Source organism: Panulirus ornatus, chromosome 69 (assembly GCF_036320965.1).
Source record: "Panulirus ornatus isolate Po-2019 chromosome 69, ASM3632096v1, whole genome shotgun sequence".
Classification (NCBI taxonomy): Eukaryota; Metazoa; Arthropoda; class Malacostraca; order Decapoda; family Palinuridae; genus Panulirus; species Panulirus ornatus.
In genome coordinates this window covers 16,516,641-16,533,213 of record NC_092292.1, presented here as the reverse complement: position 1 = coordinate 16,533,213, position 16,573 = coordinate 16,516,641, and the positions used below count along the sequence as shown (strand labels likewise).

General features: G+C 41.1%; 1 protein-coding gene across 1 annotated transcript in view; it reads left to right on the top strand.

Annotated features, from left to right (window-relative positions):
• The window catches only part of LOC139747509 (uncharacterized), a 99,283-nt gene extending 83,071 nt beyond the window's left edge, over window positions 1-16,212 (top strand). The window contains exons 2-3 of the mRNA XM_071659901.1: window positions 13,283-13,493; window positions 13,990-16,212. Coding sequence (XP_071516002.1) covers window positions 13,283-13,493; window positions 13,990-14,424 — 646 coding nt within the window. The 3' untranslated portion in view covers window positions 14,425-16,212. The remainder of the gene's footprint in view (window positions 1-13,282; window positions 13,494-13,989) is intronic.
• The last annotated feature ends 361 nt before the right edge of the window (window positions 16,213-16,573 follow it).

Sequence of the window (16,573 nt, the reverse complement as noted above, 5' to 3'; positions counted from 1 at the left end):
AAATATCTTTAATAATCCTGTGAGTTCTGCAAGTCTATCATCCTTAATTTGACCTCGAAGACTCTGTTGCATTTTGTTATCTTTTCATTGATACTTTATTTTCCTTACTAATTTCATAGTCATCCAACCTTATCTATATTTTTTTTAACAGTTCTTATGTTTTTAATCATTTGTTTCGTATTTATATTTTCTCCAACTTTATTAAGCTCTTCTCCACATGTCTTTGTTATATCTCGTATCATGATTCTTTCAATTCTTTTTATTTTTTCATTATTCTTTGTTTTTTTTTCTTTTGTTATTCTCAGAGCTTCTCTTGCGCTGTATCATTTTTCTGATAGCCATCTTCAGTATCAACATCACGATAAAAAAGATTATGATATCTTATAATCTTCCACCACAATAATCACCCCAACCAATAGTCATGTCAAACACTTATAATTTGTATCATTAATATCCTCGTTACTACCACGACCTCCAGTAATCACCACTACCACCACCATCATCACCCAATTATACCATCGCTTCACCTCACAATATGACTGGCTGTTCGAGTAAATGGTTCCCAGGTGGTGTAGCCTCACGACCGATCACCCAGTGTGGATTCGAAGCTTCGAATCTGGGGACGTGGGCGAGGGGCCCCCCCATAGTCAACCGCCAAATCCGAAGCTTCGCTTTTGTATCGGTGGTTCGTAAGACCTAGTTTTTCTTTGGCCTTTTTACAGTCGAGATCTGTAAATCCGTAAATGTCTAACGTTCTTGATGTGTGCATGTTTCGCCACCTGTACATATATGCTTGGGGAGGTTATATGTATATATAGATATATGTACCTTTGGGTACATATGTGGTTCGTGAATTATGTAAGCTTGTGTTCCTAGACTTGTGTCTGTATGTTGGAGGGGGTGGAGCGTTCGTGCCTGCGCATGTGTAAATAACTCAACCATTATCCTTCGTCTGTGTGCCGCCCCACAAGGCCTGTCCTTCTTCCACAGCGCCTCGGGGCGAACTGGTGGGCATGTCAGTCCCACCCAGGTATATCCCATTGCCTCAGTGACCCACACACCTGCTATAAGTCACGTAGGCTCAAAATCTCCGTATCTATTCGCGAAAGAAACCACTTGGGATATATATATATATATATATATATATATATATATATATATATATATATATATATATATATATATATATATATATATATATATATATATATATATGCGTTTTACGAATTCGTATTATGGTCGGTAAAGGGCGCTGGCTTCGACAGTCATATACATAAGAGAAAACTTATTACGCTATTTTCCTCTTTCTTTTTCCTTTTATGTGAAGCAGGTGTCACTCTGTTAGACCAGGAGTGATGCTCGTGCATGTGTGAACCACGTCACCACTTTCCCTTTAATGGACACGAATTTCTAGAATACTTGAGAAGAGAATCCGAAGCGTCTGAGACTTGAAATGATTCTGTTTCGAATCCCAAGCGAAACGATGGTAATCTTTGTCACCCTCTTCATGAAGCGCGCCTATTGAATTCATTGTTCTATGGTTCATTCGAAGCTTCAGTCAGTGATCCATGCTCACTCTCGAGTCTGGAGAGTTGGAAAGTGTTCAACATTGTTCACTCGTGTTGTTCAGGAGTACAGTATTGTCCATCTTTGTTCACAGTCGAATTTACAGAGTTATTCTTACTTTCTCAGAAATGCCAGAGGGAGTTTTTATCATCATATCACTACTCACTCAAAGTGTTCAGAAAATGAGGGAGAAATTCCCTAAAAAGCAGGTGTCACATCTGGGAGTGTGAGAAAAGAGAAAGTTGGTAATAAACGTGGAAAAAAAAAATAATGAGGTGCATCATGGGGATGAAACAGAATGGTTTGAGTGCAAGTCTGGGTAACGGGTATCTGGGGGAGAAGACGTGGTGGCTTCAGGTGGAACTATGGAAGGCTGGAGTGAGTCACAGAGGGCTGAAACAGGGACTATGAAGCGGCCATGATACACCATGGGATAGTCTTCGGGGCTCAGATGTGGATGGTTAGCGATGGTAACGATGCATTGTGTATAGCAGTAAGAGGATGAGGATGTATACAAAGGAGGCCGTTGTGTGTGTGTGTATATGTGTGTGTGTGTGTGTGTGTGTGTGTGTGTGTGTTTCTACATGCAATCATTTATTAGAATATAAAAAAAAGACTGTCGTCATGGAATCAATAGATATTAGATAAATGAAGTAAATCATTCTACTGATGAACCGAAGATTGAAAAATCAAAAGTAGATATACGATCAATTCACCGGACCCTGAGGTGGAAGTTTTCATTGGAGCAAGATTCAACGCGAGACTCTGTTACAAAGATATATATATATATATATATATATATATATATATATATATATATATATATATATATATATATATATATATATATATATAGTTGCAGCAGACTATGACAAATTTCGTAACACATGTCCCCTCCCGAATCAATACCGAATCACATGTGTTCAGAACCCAGAAACTTTCTTAATAGAAGACTTAGACACACACACACACACACACACACACAAAGAAAAGACGAGAGAAACCCCAGTAGCTTTTGACACACCCTGATGGTGAGTCAGATCTGAAGATCCAGCTATACGGAACGTTGTAAGAAGTAAGAAGAAAAAAAAAAGACGAACGGGAGAAAAATAAGAAGGTAAATCAGCTTTACCTGAGGGAGGTTTCTACGTCGCCAGAAGCAGCTGCAGTAGGAGTATAGGACGCGCGTCTTACACAATCCAGCAGAAGGAGAACCACCTCCTCCTCCTCCTCTTTGAGTCTGCTGGAGACAACGTCGCACCCTACAGTCGTATGTGTGTGTGTCTTGCCCGACCCGGGAACTGATGTCGTGTTTGTATGTGATATTTGCCTCCCTGGTTATACAGTCTGGCTGGGCTCTTACTCTCTCCGCACGTTCGCCCCGGCACGTCCCTCGAGCACTCTCGCTAAACTTCCAGCGAAGCAAAGCCACGTTTGAGCATCATTTGTGTCTACGTAGTCGAGGAATTCATCGCAGGACTTCGAGATGAAAATAAAAGCCCAAAAACGTTGCGTCTTTCACGTCAACCGTGTCAGAGAGAGAAATACGAATGTCGGCATTCGTTTTCGAATGTCAGCATTCGCTGTTTTCATTTGAGTAATGATTGCAGGGTGAAATTAGCAGTTTTATGGATGTTAAGATCTTTACGGTGCTATAAACCAAAATAAAAACCTTACCACAGATACTGTAAGTGTCTGTCAGGCTGCGTGTGTGACTAACTTAACGCGATGGTATTACACGATCAGCCTCCCACACGCAACTAACAGGTCTGCCTTCTTATGCAGGCTTGAGGCAGCTCTGCTGTGAGTGGCCTGACCTGCCGATTCGAGGTAGAGAGAGAGAGAGAGAGAGAGAGAGAGAGAGAGAGAGAGAGAGAGAGAGAGAGAGAGAGAGAGTCTAGTCTGAGAGGTTAAAAATTTCAGGGAATTCATGAGAACATGTGGGGACCACCATGAAATGTTGGAAATAGTTCTGAAAGTTTGATTCTCACTTATAGACGAGGAAAAAAAATTACCAAGAGATGTGTAAGCCAAAAAAAATAAGAAAAGAAAATAAAGGTCAGTTTTGTTAATATTTTGCAATATTGTTCTTTGTTCTACAATGTTGCTTTTACGCTCTTTTACACGCTTGATTTTTGTGATCAGCCAGCCACCCAACCTAGATTTAAGCAGAAGACTAAACCAGTGTTTGACGATACCAGAAGTCTTCGTTGTGTGACCCCAAATTGAAACATGACACTGATAATCGACAACTTCTCTTGACCTCTTCACCCCATCCGGGTCATGCACGGCCTCTAAATGCAACTAACTTTTTTTTCTTTTGCCTAATTTTATAAAGTTTTTTGGAATACAGTTGAAAGCAAGTCATCTCTGCCACAATGACTAGCAGCTACAGTTTGACCTTGTGGTAAAGCTTTTCAATATATCTCCCTGAATATAATACAATTTCCAGTAATATCAATATCTAAAATAACTTCAGATATATAAAAAAAAAAAAAGGAGATTTCACCTTGAAAGCAGTTATTCAGCATTGCCTCTGCCTCACGCGGACACCCTCGCAGGAGTTACTGGCAGATGTGTATAGACTTGGTACATCCGACACGAATGGACACTGGCGAGACCAGCGTTGCTTCACAAACGTCACCTGGACCTCAGCTCAAGATCTTTGTGCCTCCATTCCTCCCATCGCCATCGCTTGATCGGGGTTTTCTACTTTATCGTCCCTCCTCTCCATTCGCTTCGTCTCCATTTTTTCAAGACTGTGTAAGTCGTTGAATATCTTATGTGTCTCCTCTCGAATCAAAGAATTGTTCTCCGAACATGGGGCTATTTTCGGAAGGGCATTGTCTCCCGAAACACCTGGTTAAGGTGAAGGGGAAGAAAAATAGAAAAGGAGAGAGAGAGACACAGAGAGACAGAGACAGAGAGGAGATGGTAGAGAAAATAGAGAGAAAGGATAAAAACTAAAGAAAATAAGAATAGTAACGTGATGGGACGCCTGTATTAGAAAGACAGTAAGAAAAAGGATTTGATAAACCCCAAATCGGAAGCAAGAGACGGGAAGAAGAGCAAGTGTACAAGGAACGAAGATGGTGGGTAAAGAAGGGAGCTGTTGGATAAGGAAGGGAGGTGGTGAGTAGTGAAGGGAGGTGGGCGAGGAAGGGATGTTGGTAAGGGGCGGAGGTGAGGAAGGCGGATGGACAAGAAAGGCAAGGGTGGAGAAAGAAGGGGATATACCACAGTCTGTTGACTCCCAGTCAACACCGGGAGGGCAAACCACAGAGGCAGTGAGTGTGCAGCTGTCCCGCCTTACATTGTTATGTTGGAGTGAGGTGGGGAGGCTGGCAGAGGGGGGGAAGGAAGGGGAGGGGGGAAGAAATGAGGAAGTGAATGTATGAGAGGAAGAAGTGAAAGAGAAGCATCATCAGAGGATGACAGAGGAGTGACCTTTTTATGAGAGGGTGAAGACTGACCTGCAAACAGTCTGAGGGCGAGACGTTACCCAGGAGAAGAGGGACTTTACACTAGACTTCACTGGATGAGAAGGAGAGGACGTGAGGGAAGCAAGATGACGATCGAAAGACGAGAATTTGGAGGTAGAAAAAAGGAGAAAGAATTTCAGAAGTACATCTTCAACAATTAGGATAGTGAGGGACGTAATCAACACAAACAACAATATGTCGACACTCTCTGAGGGAATTTGAAGCAACACAGATTGTATAGAGAAGGTGCAGATGATGTATGGATGGAAAATTATGCATAGAAAGAGAGCAGCGAAAGCGAGGAGCTCGAGGGATGAAAATCAAATGAGAGTCAATGGTCGACGGTCTGGTACTGGAACAATGTTTTTGTTACCCAGTTGTGAGGAGAGCACCAAGTCTCAGACGAGGGGGACAGCACAAACTGAATTCCATTTAGCTGACCATAAAGTCAACAGTGAGGTAAAGGAAGACAGTGGAGTGAATGGTCACCAATGATATAAAGAGTGAATTAAAGTGAGAATCATAACATTAATAAAGACGATTATATCTTTGAGGTAGACTTTATCAAGCAGGGATTAACGCAAACAGCGTGATACTCCCCAGACGCGAGGGGGACGTGGTCTTGGCAGAGGGAGAAAGATTAGGAGGATGAGACGGAGGTGTAAGCAAGGTTAAAGCACAAGGAAGATTAATTCTAAATGCGTTTTTGATAAGTTCAGAGATCAAATGACTCAAGCGAGATTATGGTTTACGTTACATCCGGGTATATTGATGTGGTCAAAAGAAACTACGAATAATATATTGTTGAAAATTGGTGATGGTTCATTACTTTCACGTTTCAGAGAAATATGTGATACATGAATTGCTGAGGCATTGAGTGTAATAGAATCACAATTTCCGAAAATGTTCATTAGTTATGAGATAAAAATGAAAGTAGATGTGACATTTTGGTGGCCCAGAGAAAGAGAAATGTAAGTACGTCGAGATGATGAACGAGAGAAACGCCTGGTGTTGCTAGTTGTTAGTTTATATGGCTTAACATTATTATGAAAAGGTTGACGATACGTGGGAGATAGAGGGAAGGAGGAAGAGCAGAGTCCTGGAGTACAGCAGCACTGAGAAAAGACGAGAAGGATCCATCAGCCATTATCTAAATCCTGCAGCCCAGGAGAGTGGATGATATCTAGGATAATATGGAATTATCATTTCTACTCAATAGACTTCAAGAGGGCAAAGGTATGAATGATGAATCATGTTTCTGATCGCGAATAGTGACTCCTTGAATGATGAAATTGTGCAAGAAATAGAGAAAGACTGACATTGAAGACGTCAAGGATAGAGAGGCTTGGGCTATGTGGGGGTCAATGCAGCATTCTGCACAACCTGTCCTTATTTAGTGCCACGAGGATGCTTACAAAACGTGCCACCAGCCAGGAATCCTCTCAAGCTTGTAGAAGAACCCCCTCTCTCTCCTTTCCCTTTTATCCTGGTTCAATCAAAGGCTCTCCACACCTCGGTCCGTCTTCATTAGTGAGTCTGGCTGGTGTTGGTGTTTACCATGAGGGGGATGGAAGAAACCATCCCGACGGTATTTACGCAGCCCTAAAATGGGAGAGGCTGAGGACGTCCTGGAAATATGGGAGAGGCTGAGGACGTCCTGGAAATATGGAAGAGGCTGAGGACGTCCTGGAAATATGGAAGAGGCTGAGGACGTCCTGGAAATATGGGAGAGGCTGAGGACGTCCTGGAAATATGGAAGAGGCTGAGGACGTCCTGGAAATATGGAAGAGGCTGAGGACGTCCTGGAAATATGGGAGAGGCTGAGGACGTCCTGGCAATAGACTTATAAAAAAAAAGGGGGGGTCATTTCGAGAGACTTGCCATCACTGTGCTGATGCGACCATCCCCCGCGGCTGGAACTGGGGTCTCATCAAAGACCCGGGCCTACGGGCCATTGTTCTGCTCGAATCCCTCTTAATTCACGGCCAAACACATCACTAACTGGGCAAATGTTGATCCTGTTTCGCCGGGGAAAGATACACACAGGTAAACCCCCCACCGACGTAGGCTTGGAGGATCTGCAGAGAATCTTTGATTACGTTACGTATGAATGATGGCTTTAGGGTTAGTACCTGTTGAGGTCTGTGATGAGGTTGATGTACCAGGAATACAGAGGTGATTGGCTGTCCAGAGAGAGTACATTGTAAATCACTAACTCCTTACAACAGTCAAATTTAAATTTGTAAAGACGTTTGGTGCCAATTCTTTGTTAGTGACCCCAAACTACTATGCTTTGAAAGCCCCTGCGTCTGTATGATGTTTAGGTGAATGCTTAGACATATATCGAGTCATGATGCCCGCTTTCTGTGATGCCCTTATCCTGATAAGAACGAGAGAGAATCAACACAGAGGAGCAAAACAGAGGAATGATACTTAGACATTTTGGCATAACTGTCTTGAGCTCAGTCTCTAGAATTCACGATGGAATGAGGAAAAATGGCTCGTGCTTCACAGAGTGATGCATAAGACCTCAGTGCAACGGAATCTACTCTTCTGGGTTGCGGAAGTAGAGTGATTTGGCGATATCTGCTCTCGTCTGACGAGAATATAAAAGAATAAATCATTTTCTTTTTACAGTGACTGATGTGGAGTGGTATGGTATGAATGCCAAACGAATGAGACTAAAAAGTCTTTGATATAAGAGATTTGGATGTGATAGATAAGGGATGGGTTCTCAGTGGATGGGGGAGGAAGAGATGAATAGACGGTACCCAGCTCGCGTGGACGGGGATAGGTAGAAAGGAGAGGCAGCACGGGTTGTGGACGTGTGTGAAGGACTGATGGAAGCATACATGAAAGACCTCTGTCTTGATCAGTTACTTTTAGATCTTGTGTCTCTAGCTGAAGACTGGGATGATGAGACTTGAAGGTTGATGGTGAGGGTTGGCTTAGAACACACACACAAACACACACACACACACACACACACACACACACACACACACACACACACACACACACACACACACACACACACACACACACACACAGTCATTTAAAAACCTCCATCGCCCCTTCTCTCCTTATTCTCATCCGACCAATCTGGCCTCCGGCAAAATATCTCTCACTCGCTTCCTAGAATCCCTCATTATGTCTGGAAGTTTTTCTCGTGATAGAGGGAAAAAAAAAAGACGACTACAAGTCTCTTTAAAAAGAAATTTCTCCTCCATAAGTCAACTCCCACTTGCTGGTGGTGGAAGGCTTTTCCCTGACGATGATGTACGCCCTTCATATCCATTGACTCTTGAGATGTGAACCCTCGAACAGATTTACAATTAACTGTAATTGTTCCTATAATCCAACCCGCTCAGACGATCTGACCAATCCCAATCGTTCTCGCGAGTTGATAAACGTTCCCATAATCCACCTCAGAAATGATCGCTCGGCGGTTCTCCAACGCCCACTCGCTTGTCCGATGATATCCGACACATCAGGAGGAGGTGATGAGGCCAGCGATGATTCGTGAATAATGACAGGCCAGTCAGGGTGATTAATGATGCTAATCACCATTACCAAGGGAAAGACGACTTAAAGAGAAGAGGCTTCGATGGTGAGGCGGTGGAGTAAGGCAATAGTGGTGCTAGTAGACAGGAATCCACCCCAGATTTAGACAGATAACACCAGGAACGATATCATACATTTCAGCCAGCTGAGCTGGGTGTATGGACACTACATAAAGTAAATGGTATCATAAATGGGATATCTTGCGCTAACTGGCAAGCATACCATATATGTTCTAACAGATACAACCTCCAATATGATCTTTCGTGACGCAAATATATTTTCATTTGAATATTTACACTGATCTGCATTAAAGTCGTGCGTTATGTGTTGTGAATTCTACCTAACCATTCACAGAAGCTTCGGTGCTTAAAATGCAACCACACTGACGAGTATCGAATTCAACTTATATTGCAAAGTTTGTTGAATTCGAATTTCTACTGCAATTACTCTACAGATCTGCAACGTTTTCTGAGCTACAGGGTTTCCCACTGTCTATCTCAATTCTTATCTTATCTTTAAAGTTCATGCCAGCAGGTTCAGAGATGATATAGCCTGATGTGGCCTCAGGCAAGGAGGAGGAGAATCAGCCACGAGAGCTACATAAAGAAGGGAGTGGATCCCTTAACGGTAGGGGCATCTGAACCCTTGAGGTCTATATATAAAAGGTCAGTGTCTTGTGGATCGTAAGTTGAGAGAGCGTGATGAGCCACACCCAGTGATTAAAAGTTCAAGCGAACGTAAGAGCAGAGAACATAACAAACTCTGGTTCCCATACCACAAAGCAAGAGGTCTTTATAGGTTCACATGTCATGCGACGGGAGAGGTTTCACCCCCTATGGTTTTCGAATGGCATCTGTTGTTTGTGTTGTGGGTGATCTCGCTTGAAGATTATGAGGGCGTCAGTGCAAGCGACTCATTCCCTCACCGCCAGAGGGCTGGAGAGAGTTGCTATATGTCAGTGGTGTTATCTTGGGGCCCATTGTTACTGTGAAGATTATCCCTGCCTGGTATTGTGTTCCTCAATCACATGCTCTTCCGTGTAAAGGAGAATGTACAACGTAAACAGATATGTGTACACGAACACGCTTACGTAAATACGAATACATATAAGCACACAGACATTAACGCACACTCACTGCAGTGCAAATAGATAATTACATACACGAACAAAAACGATTCATAAGGCAGAGAATCTTAATATCAGGCCCAGATAAACACCTCTAGCTAGTGTAGCCTTATAAGCCGCTATGATCCGTATCTAATCCTTAATCCACCGTAAAATTCGAAGGCTTTTCCGATTTTGCGTGTAAGATGTTCTATAAAGTGAATCGAATCGCGTTGATGGAATAATGACTGTGAAATATAGATTTTTTTTCCCAGTAGAGATAAGAGATCTTTTACACTAGGTATTTCCATCACGTGTGTCAGACTTCCATTTCACATTTTCATCAAACATTTATAGCAACAGTTATATTAAGATCAGTTTTGATAGGTCTTTTTTTCTCTCGAAAGTAATATTCTTACTGCAAATATTCAAGTACAATGTCTACCCTTATTTATTATTTTGGTAACTGAGATTATAACATTAAGATAACAAATTTATTTATCAGTTTATCAGTCTAAGGTATAAACATTCGCTTTATAAGATTATGTGTAACATTTGATATTCATCATAGAATTCACATTCATCTCGCATTCTCGCAAATGATTTTATGTCACCTTCATAAAAGTGAAATGCACGAAGCGTTGACTCTGTATTGATGAACATCATCTTTATCGGAAGTGAAAAATCTAGCGTGCGAGTTGAGTTCACACTGGTGAGAAACTATATATACACGTATTTAGGAAACATGTTAAGGAAGTAGATAACATACCAATCACATATACATCAATAGCATTACGCCATACATCTTTATACTCAATAATCAACGTCTTTCTCTACAGCAGCCTCCAATACCCCTTCTTTCAGTCTCCTGTACGTTGCATACTGATCATTGAAGTCAATGATGCCCTTTGTCTCTTTGTCTCTTCGCGACTTCTTAAGAGAAGGCAAACATCTTACAACTCCTCGATGGCAGGATTAATGATACACGGTGGCTAGCAAACACCTTTGCCAGCTCCCCATCACCGAATAGAAGCATGAGACTATTGCCACAGGAAGGAGAAATAACAGGAGGAAAAGATGACAGCTCCGCTCCTCTCCCACAGTAATTTAAAGAGACTCACAAGAATCTCTTCATCAGAAGATGCGTACACGCACTCAGACAATCGATTCATAAATATCAATCAGCTGTGTGGACGTGATGATCATCGATGATCATGATTATCCACCCGAAGCCTCGAAATGACTTCGATAACTCAAGTAATTAAGCCATCAGTGAGGGCCTTCAGCAGGTCCTCCGAGAGACACGGGCAGCAGGGGGCCGCGCCGGAGGATCCGACACCACAAAGCCGTCGACGCGGACCGTTGCGTTTTTTTTTTTTTTGGTTTTGTTTTTGTCTTGAGGAATCAAACCCCTTCCGTAGGTTTTAATAGCATTCACCGTCAGATAAGAGTAAAGAAAAGCATCATTATCGATGTCTTTAACCCATTTCCAACAAAAACACTCCTGAAAAACCAATACGTATCGTAAGGCCCGCTAAATCAATTTGGTCCCATCAAAATACACTGTAGCGAGAATATCGTGTGCAGTCCATTGTAAACAGATTGAAAAACTCTTTATGAATTCCTCTGGGCGTCGGATTAGCAGATATCTCATCTCAGCTGGAGTCTGTGGTGAGGTTATGATGGACGGGTTGAGATGCCGTGGGTCGTCAGTGCCTGGGATGGTGAAGACGCTGGTGCCTCGGGCTTGGCAAGGAAGTATTGTTTTCCTAATGACGCCTTGAGGAGTTCTTATACCAGTGGTGATTTGTGGGTCTTGTGTTTAGCTCTTAGGATAGAAGAGAAGGCTTTCTCTCTTTTCTTCTTTCTCTCTTTCCTTCTTTCTCTCTTTCTTTCTTTCTTTTCTTACGTTCTTTCATCTGTCGTTTTTTGGGGAGAGGCAGTAGGAATAGGAGGGATTGCCGGACACTTGTTTAGGTTCTGAGTTTCCTGTCACGATCTCTTGTCCTTTGCTTCAGCTGTTTCATTGATCTTCGCACCATTCTCATCAGTTAGCGACCCCAGTTAACTTGGTAGTTACTGGTAACTACATCAACCACTGTAGTGGTGGTGGTAGCAGTACTGACTGTGGTAGTTGTAGTAATGATGATATGAATAGCAGTCATGGTAGTTGTGGTTGTTGGTCATTGATGGAGTGGAAGTAGCTGGTAATGATGGTTGTTACAGACTGAGTTGTAGAGGCAGGAGTGAATATCTGAAGAACAAGTTAGCAAATCATCATGAATGTGCAGGTGTCATTAGGCGCGTCGTAATAATCTTTTTATTCTATAAAGATTATAGTTGATTGACATCATCTCTGTATCTCCCTCAATATATTCTCCTAAGATTCTCATGGTTACGGATCATCCAGACATACTTCAGTCTAATAGGGTTGATGACTCTCGCTTTCATCTCGATTGCGTGTCATCAATTCCCAGCACAGGGACATTGTTGCATGAATTCCACCTCTTTAACTCTCAATTGGCGTGTGTTGTGACGGGGTTCCGCAAGGCAATGTTTTGGGTGATGGTGAGTTCTTTATAATCATCTTTTTTTTTTTTCTTCTTCCACTTTTTTGTCCAATTGTCATTATTATCATCAATACTGTTATTATTATTATTATTATTATTATTATTATTAGTAGTAGTAGTAGTAGTAGTAGTAGTAGTAGTAGTAGTAGTAGTAGTAGTAGAAGTATCATAATTATTATTATTATTATTATCATTATTATTATTATCATTATTATCATTATTATTATCATTATTATCATTATTATCATTATTATTATTATCATTAGTATTATCAGTATTATTATCATTATCATTGTTATTATTATCATTATCATTATTATCATTCATCTTTATTTTCTTTATCTTCATGAACCTGCTGTCTTCTTCACCATGTGTTCTGCTCCTTTACGAAACTCTTCCATAACTCTGTCAGCTTGGAACATAAAGTATGATGGATACTTATGTATACATAAGCTAAACACTGAAGCATCTTGAGCTAAAGATTCAGGTCCCGACAGTCTGACCTCACGAAAGACTCTTTGGCTTTCAAAAGTGAGGTTTTCAAGTGTATCAACTGTGAGGGTGCCTAAGGTTGTGCATGCGTTTACTTGTCACCATTTCCTTCCAATTGCTTTTCGAAGACTTACCTCTGGTGAATTCTGCAGTTTTCTGATGTTCCTGTGATTATTTTGTGTCCAGCTGTTATATGGATATGATAAGGACACGTGAAAGAGGGTTAATATTCCTATATTGTCATTAGAAATGTATAAGTATATTTGGACGTGTATCTTTATATGGGGCGTTTTATAAGTACGTATCATAAGTGTATTTCTACTTTTAAGTTAATGTATTCAGGGGCTTAAGGTGGCTAGAAGCTAGGAATATATCAACTATATATTACTGTAGATATTCATGGACCTGAATATACATACATATTCGTGTTATACATATGTATGGCGAGTATGTATGTGTATATCTCGCCAGTATCTTTTCGCTCACCTGTCATCCTTCTCCAGGCTGGCGACGCTACTGCTGGTGCTGATGGTGTTTGTAGGGTTCGCCTTCAGGAGCGCAGGGGCTTTCTCCTTGGGCCAGCTCTTCCCAGCCTCGAGGCGCGGCGTGAGGGGTACTCTCCTGGGCACCTCCTCCTCCCACAAGACCACCAGTAATGCCCTGAAGGAGGCGGTGAAGAAGGCGGCCGAGAAAGAAACGCCGACTAAACTGAAGGTCAGACTTTAAGCTTCGACAGACATTCTTTTAGGATAAGAATTTTTTTATGTACTTTTCTTATAGGTATTCTTATAACTACTTTTGGATTTTTGTTTTTTTGTAAGTCAGTTAAGTTAATTACTCATAAACACAGTCTTTAACAGTATCTTTGTGAATAACGATGTCTTCTACAAAAAGAAAGTACGTAATAATATCATAGAAGATATATGTGTAAAATATTGACTGTCATCTGCACGAGAAAAATGTCATTAACTATAACATGTTATTCAGTACTATTGCACGGAGAGAATTATCATGCATATAATGTATAAAGGCTGGTAAATAACAGTATGCTATGTGTATTTTGAAGATTTATTACAAACACACACACACACACACACACACACACACACACACACACGGACGCACGTACATATACCATACACCGACCACAAACTTCCTACCAGACCATCATAACCCTAAACATATCTTTCTTTCCCCCTTTCCAACACAGACGCAGCAACCCGTGACCAACTCACCTATCTACTACATCCGGCTCCCCCCAGCTCCTTACGTCTACATGCCTGGCCTTGGCTACGTCTCCCCAAACACCAACAACTTCAACTTTCTCAGACCAGACGTCAACTTCATCAGCAATGGCAAACCCTCCAGCATATTCCACTTCAAGGCGCCTGCTGTCGCCACGACAACCAGTAAGACGACCACCACGACCACCACGACGACTCCCGCCCCTACCACGACGACAATGACATCCAAGCCACACAAACCATACCCACCGAAGACTCCAAGTCCCATCACTTGGCTACCTGGGTCTTGGGTCTTCAATGGTCGACCGTCAAACTTGTTCATCTTCCACTCGCCTCACAACCCGTCCCCCTTTGACAAGCTCCACCAGACGTACAGCAAACCAGGCGTCTACCTCAAGTAGATAGACACTCGGTAGACGATTTACTCTCGCTCATCTACTGCGGTATATACATGCGTCCAAAGGGAGGCGTTAGGTAGACTAAGTGCAAATAGAAATTTGGAGCTGCTGTTATTTTTCTCTGAAGTAGATCATCTCACTGAAATAGATCCTGAACTATAATATGCCATAGCTCAAATAGGCGCGAAATATATTTGTTTTCATCTGTCATGGACTGGCATGGAGGCTGTGAACTTAGAGTCATTAAAGATCATGACTCATCATTAACAGATTAGTATCAGATGTTCTTATATGCAACTTTTATCTTGCCTCAGTCAACAGAAATTGTAGAAGTGTTTCTCAGCGCCTGTAACGAAAAAGAAAAGAAAGAAATATTGAGAAGAAATAAAACGAGTTTCATTTTTTGTCGTTCACAGAAGTTCACATTTATGCCTTGTTCACCAGGCTTTCTGAACGATCTTGTTCATCAGTCTACATTTTACTTTACCGTTCATCAGTCCTGTTCACCAATGTTATCAAGTAGTCAGTGGGAATGTGTTCTATCGTTCAGTGACTCCAGCTTCGCAAATTACAATTCTTGGAGACTTCAGAGTAAATCGCTTTTTCTGGGGGAGTTTTCCAACGACCTATTTGTATAACTTATTGCATATCATTATCAATAGATTTACTACAAGCACGTTTAAGATAGATGCGTCGGTGGTCATCTACCACTGTTGCAATCAAGTGAGATTTGGTTGTAGGTCTATGCGATCGAATGGATAGACTGATATAAGAGTAGAAATGTCATTTGAAAGGCGATATTAGCGTGAACTTGATGAGGACATGGACGCACTGAAGACGCACCCTTAAAAGGACATGGAACTATGTATACTAGCTTATTGCCGACTTAATTTATCCTAGACTTAAACATGGTGTCGACTGAATTCGCGTAAAACTGGCTTTATTATAGTCTTGGCTAAACTTAAGGCTTGGCTTGGTGTGGTTAGAGATTTGTATAAAGTTGGGTGGCCAGTAGGGGAAAGGGGTTAGTGGAGATGAGGTGGTGTGTTGTTCCTGTGTGAGAGAGACCAACACGATAGTCTGTGATTTGACTATGTTGGACAGGGGAACAGAAGGAACTTGGCTCATAGCCACGGAGATTTTGATCAAACTGAATATTCCTAGCTCTGTATAACTCGTTCTTTTACCCCTTCGTTATTCAAGGAATGAGGCTAGATTTGATTAATTACGCTGCCAGTGGTCAAACCTCTCGCCATTGTGATTAAGATGATTAATATTAAGCAGACGTTTGTTCCACATCACAAGCTTATGCGATAATCGATGAAAAAAAAAAAAGAATAACGTTTTAAACGTATAATGCTTTGGACCTGGCATGTAGCTCCGTGCGCTCCAGTAACTACCAGCAAAGATATCAACATACCACTGATATCGCGCTAGTTATCATGGAGTAAGATTACCGGAGGTATAGAACTTATGGAACCACTTCGATTTAGAAAGATAAAAACTTGGAATGGAAGCCTCATATTGCATGAAAGGTGTTGCCGGACTCCCCCTTAACCTATGGGATCGGAACTCATTCTTAAGTATTATTCATTTTCTTGTTTGATTCACCACAAACCATTACCAGTCAGATGGTTGTACAGACGAATGAGACTACAGCTGTATTATACACAGGAGTGACTGCAAATGCGTTGTATCTACAAGTGTAGTTGTTATTATTATTGTTGTACTGTCTTTACATGTTTGTATATATTTGTTGTTATTTGTTATGAATGTAATGATGTAGTGCTTTTGCTCTTATATATATATATATATATATATATATATATATATATATATATATATATATATATATATATATATATATATATATATATATATATATATATATATATATATATATATATATATATATATATATATATATATATATATATATATATATATATATATATATCTTGTTTGTTTCACTGTGTGTGCATTCACAGTTTCTACTGAGACTGAGGCGTGGAGCAATATTAAAAGAATCTCAAACACAGTTCTCGTTCCTTATTTTCCCTCAGATGTTCATTCCATAACAGTATGAACGTAAAACACTTATATAAAGTTAAGTCTTTTTTTTTTCCCTAACGTTTTGGGCGACCGAGAGGAA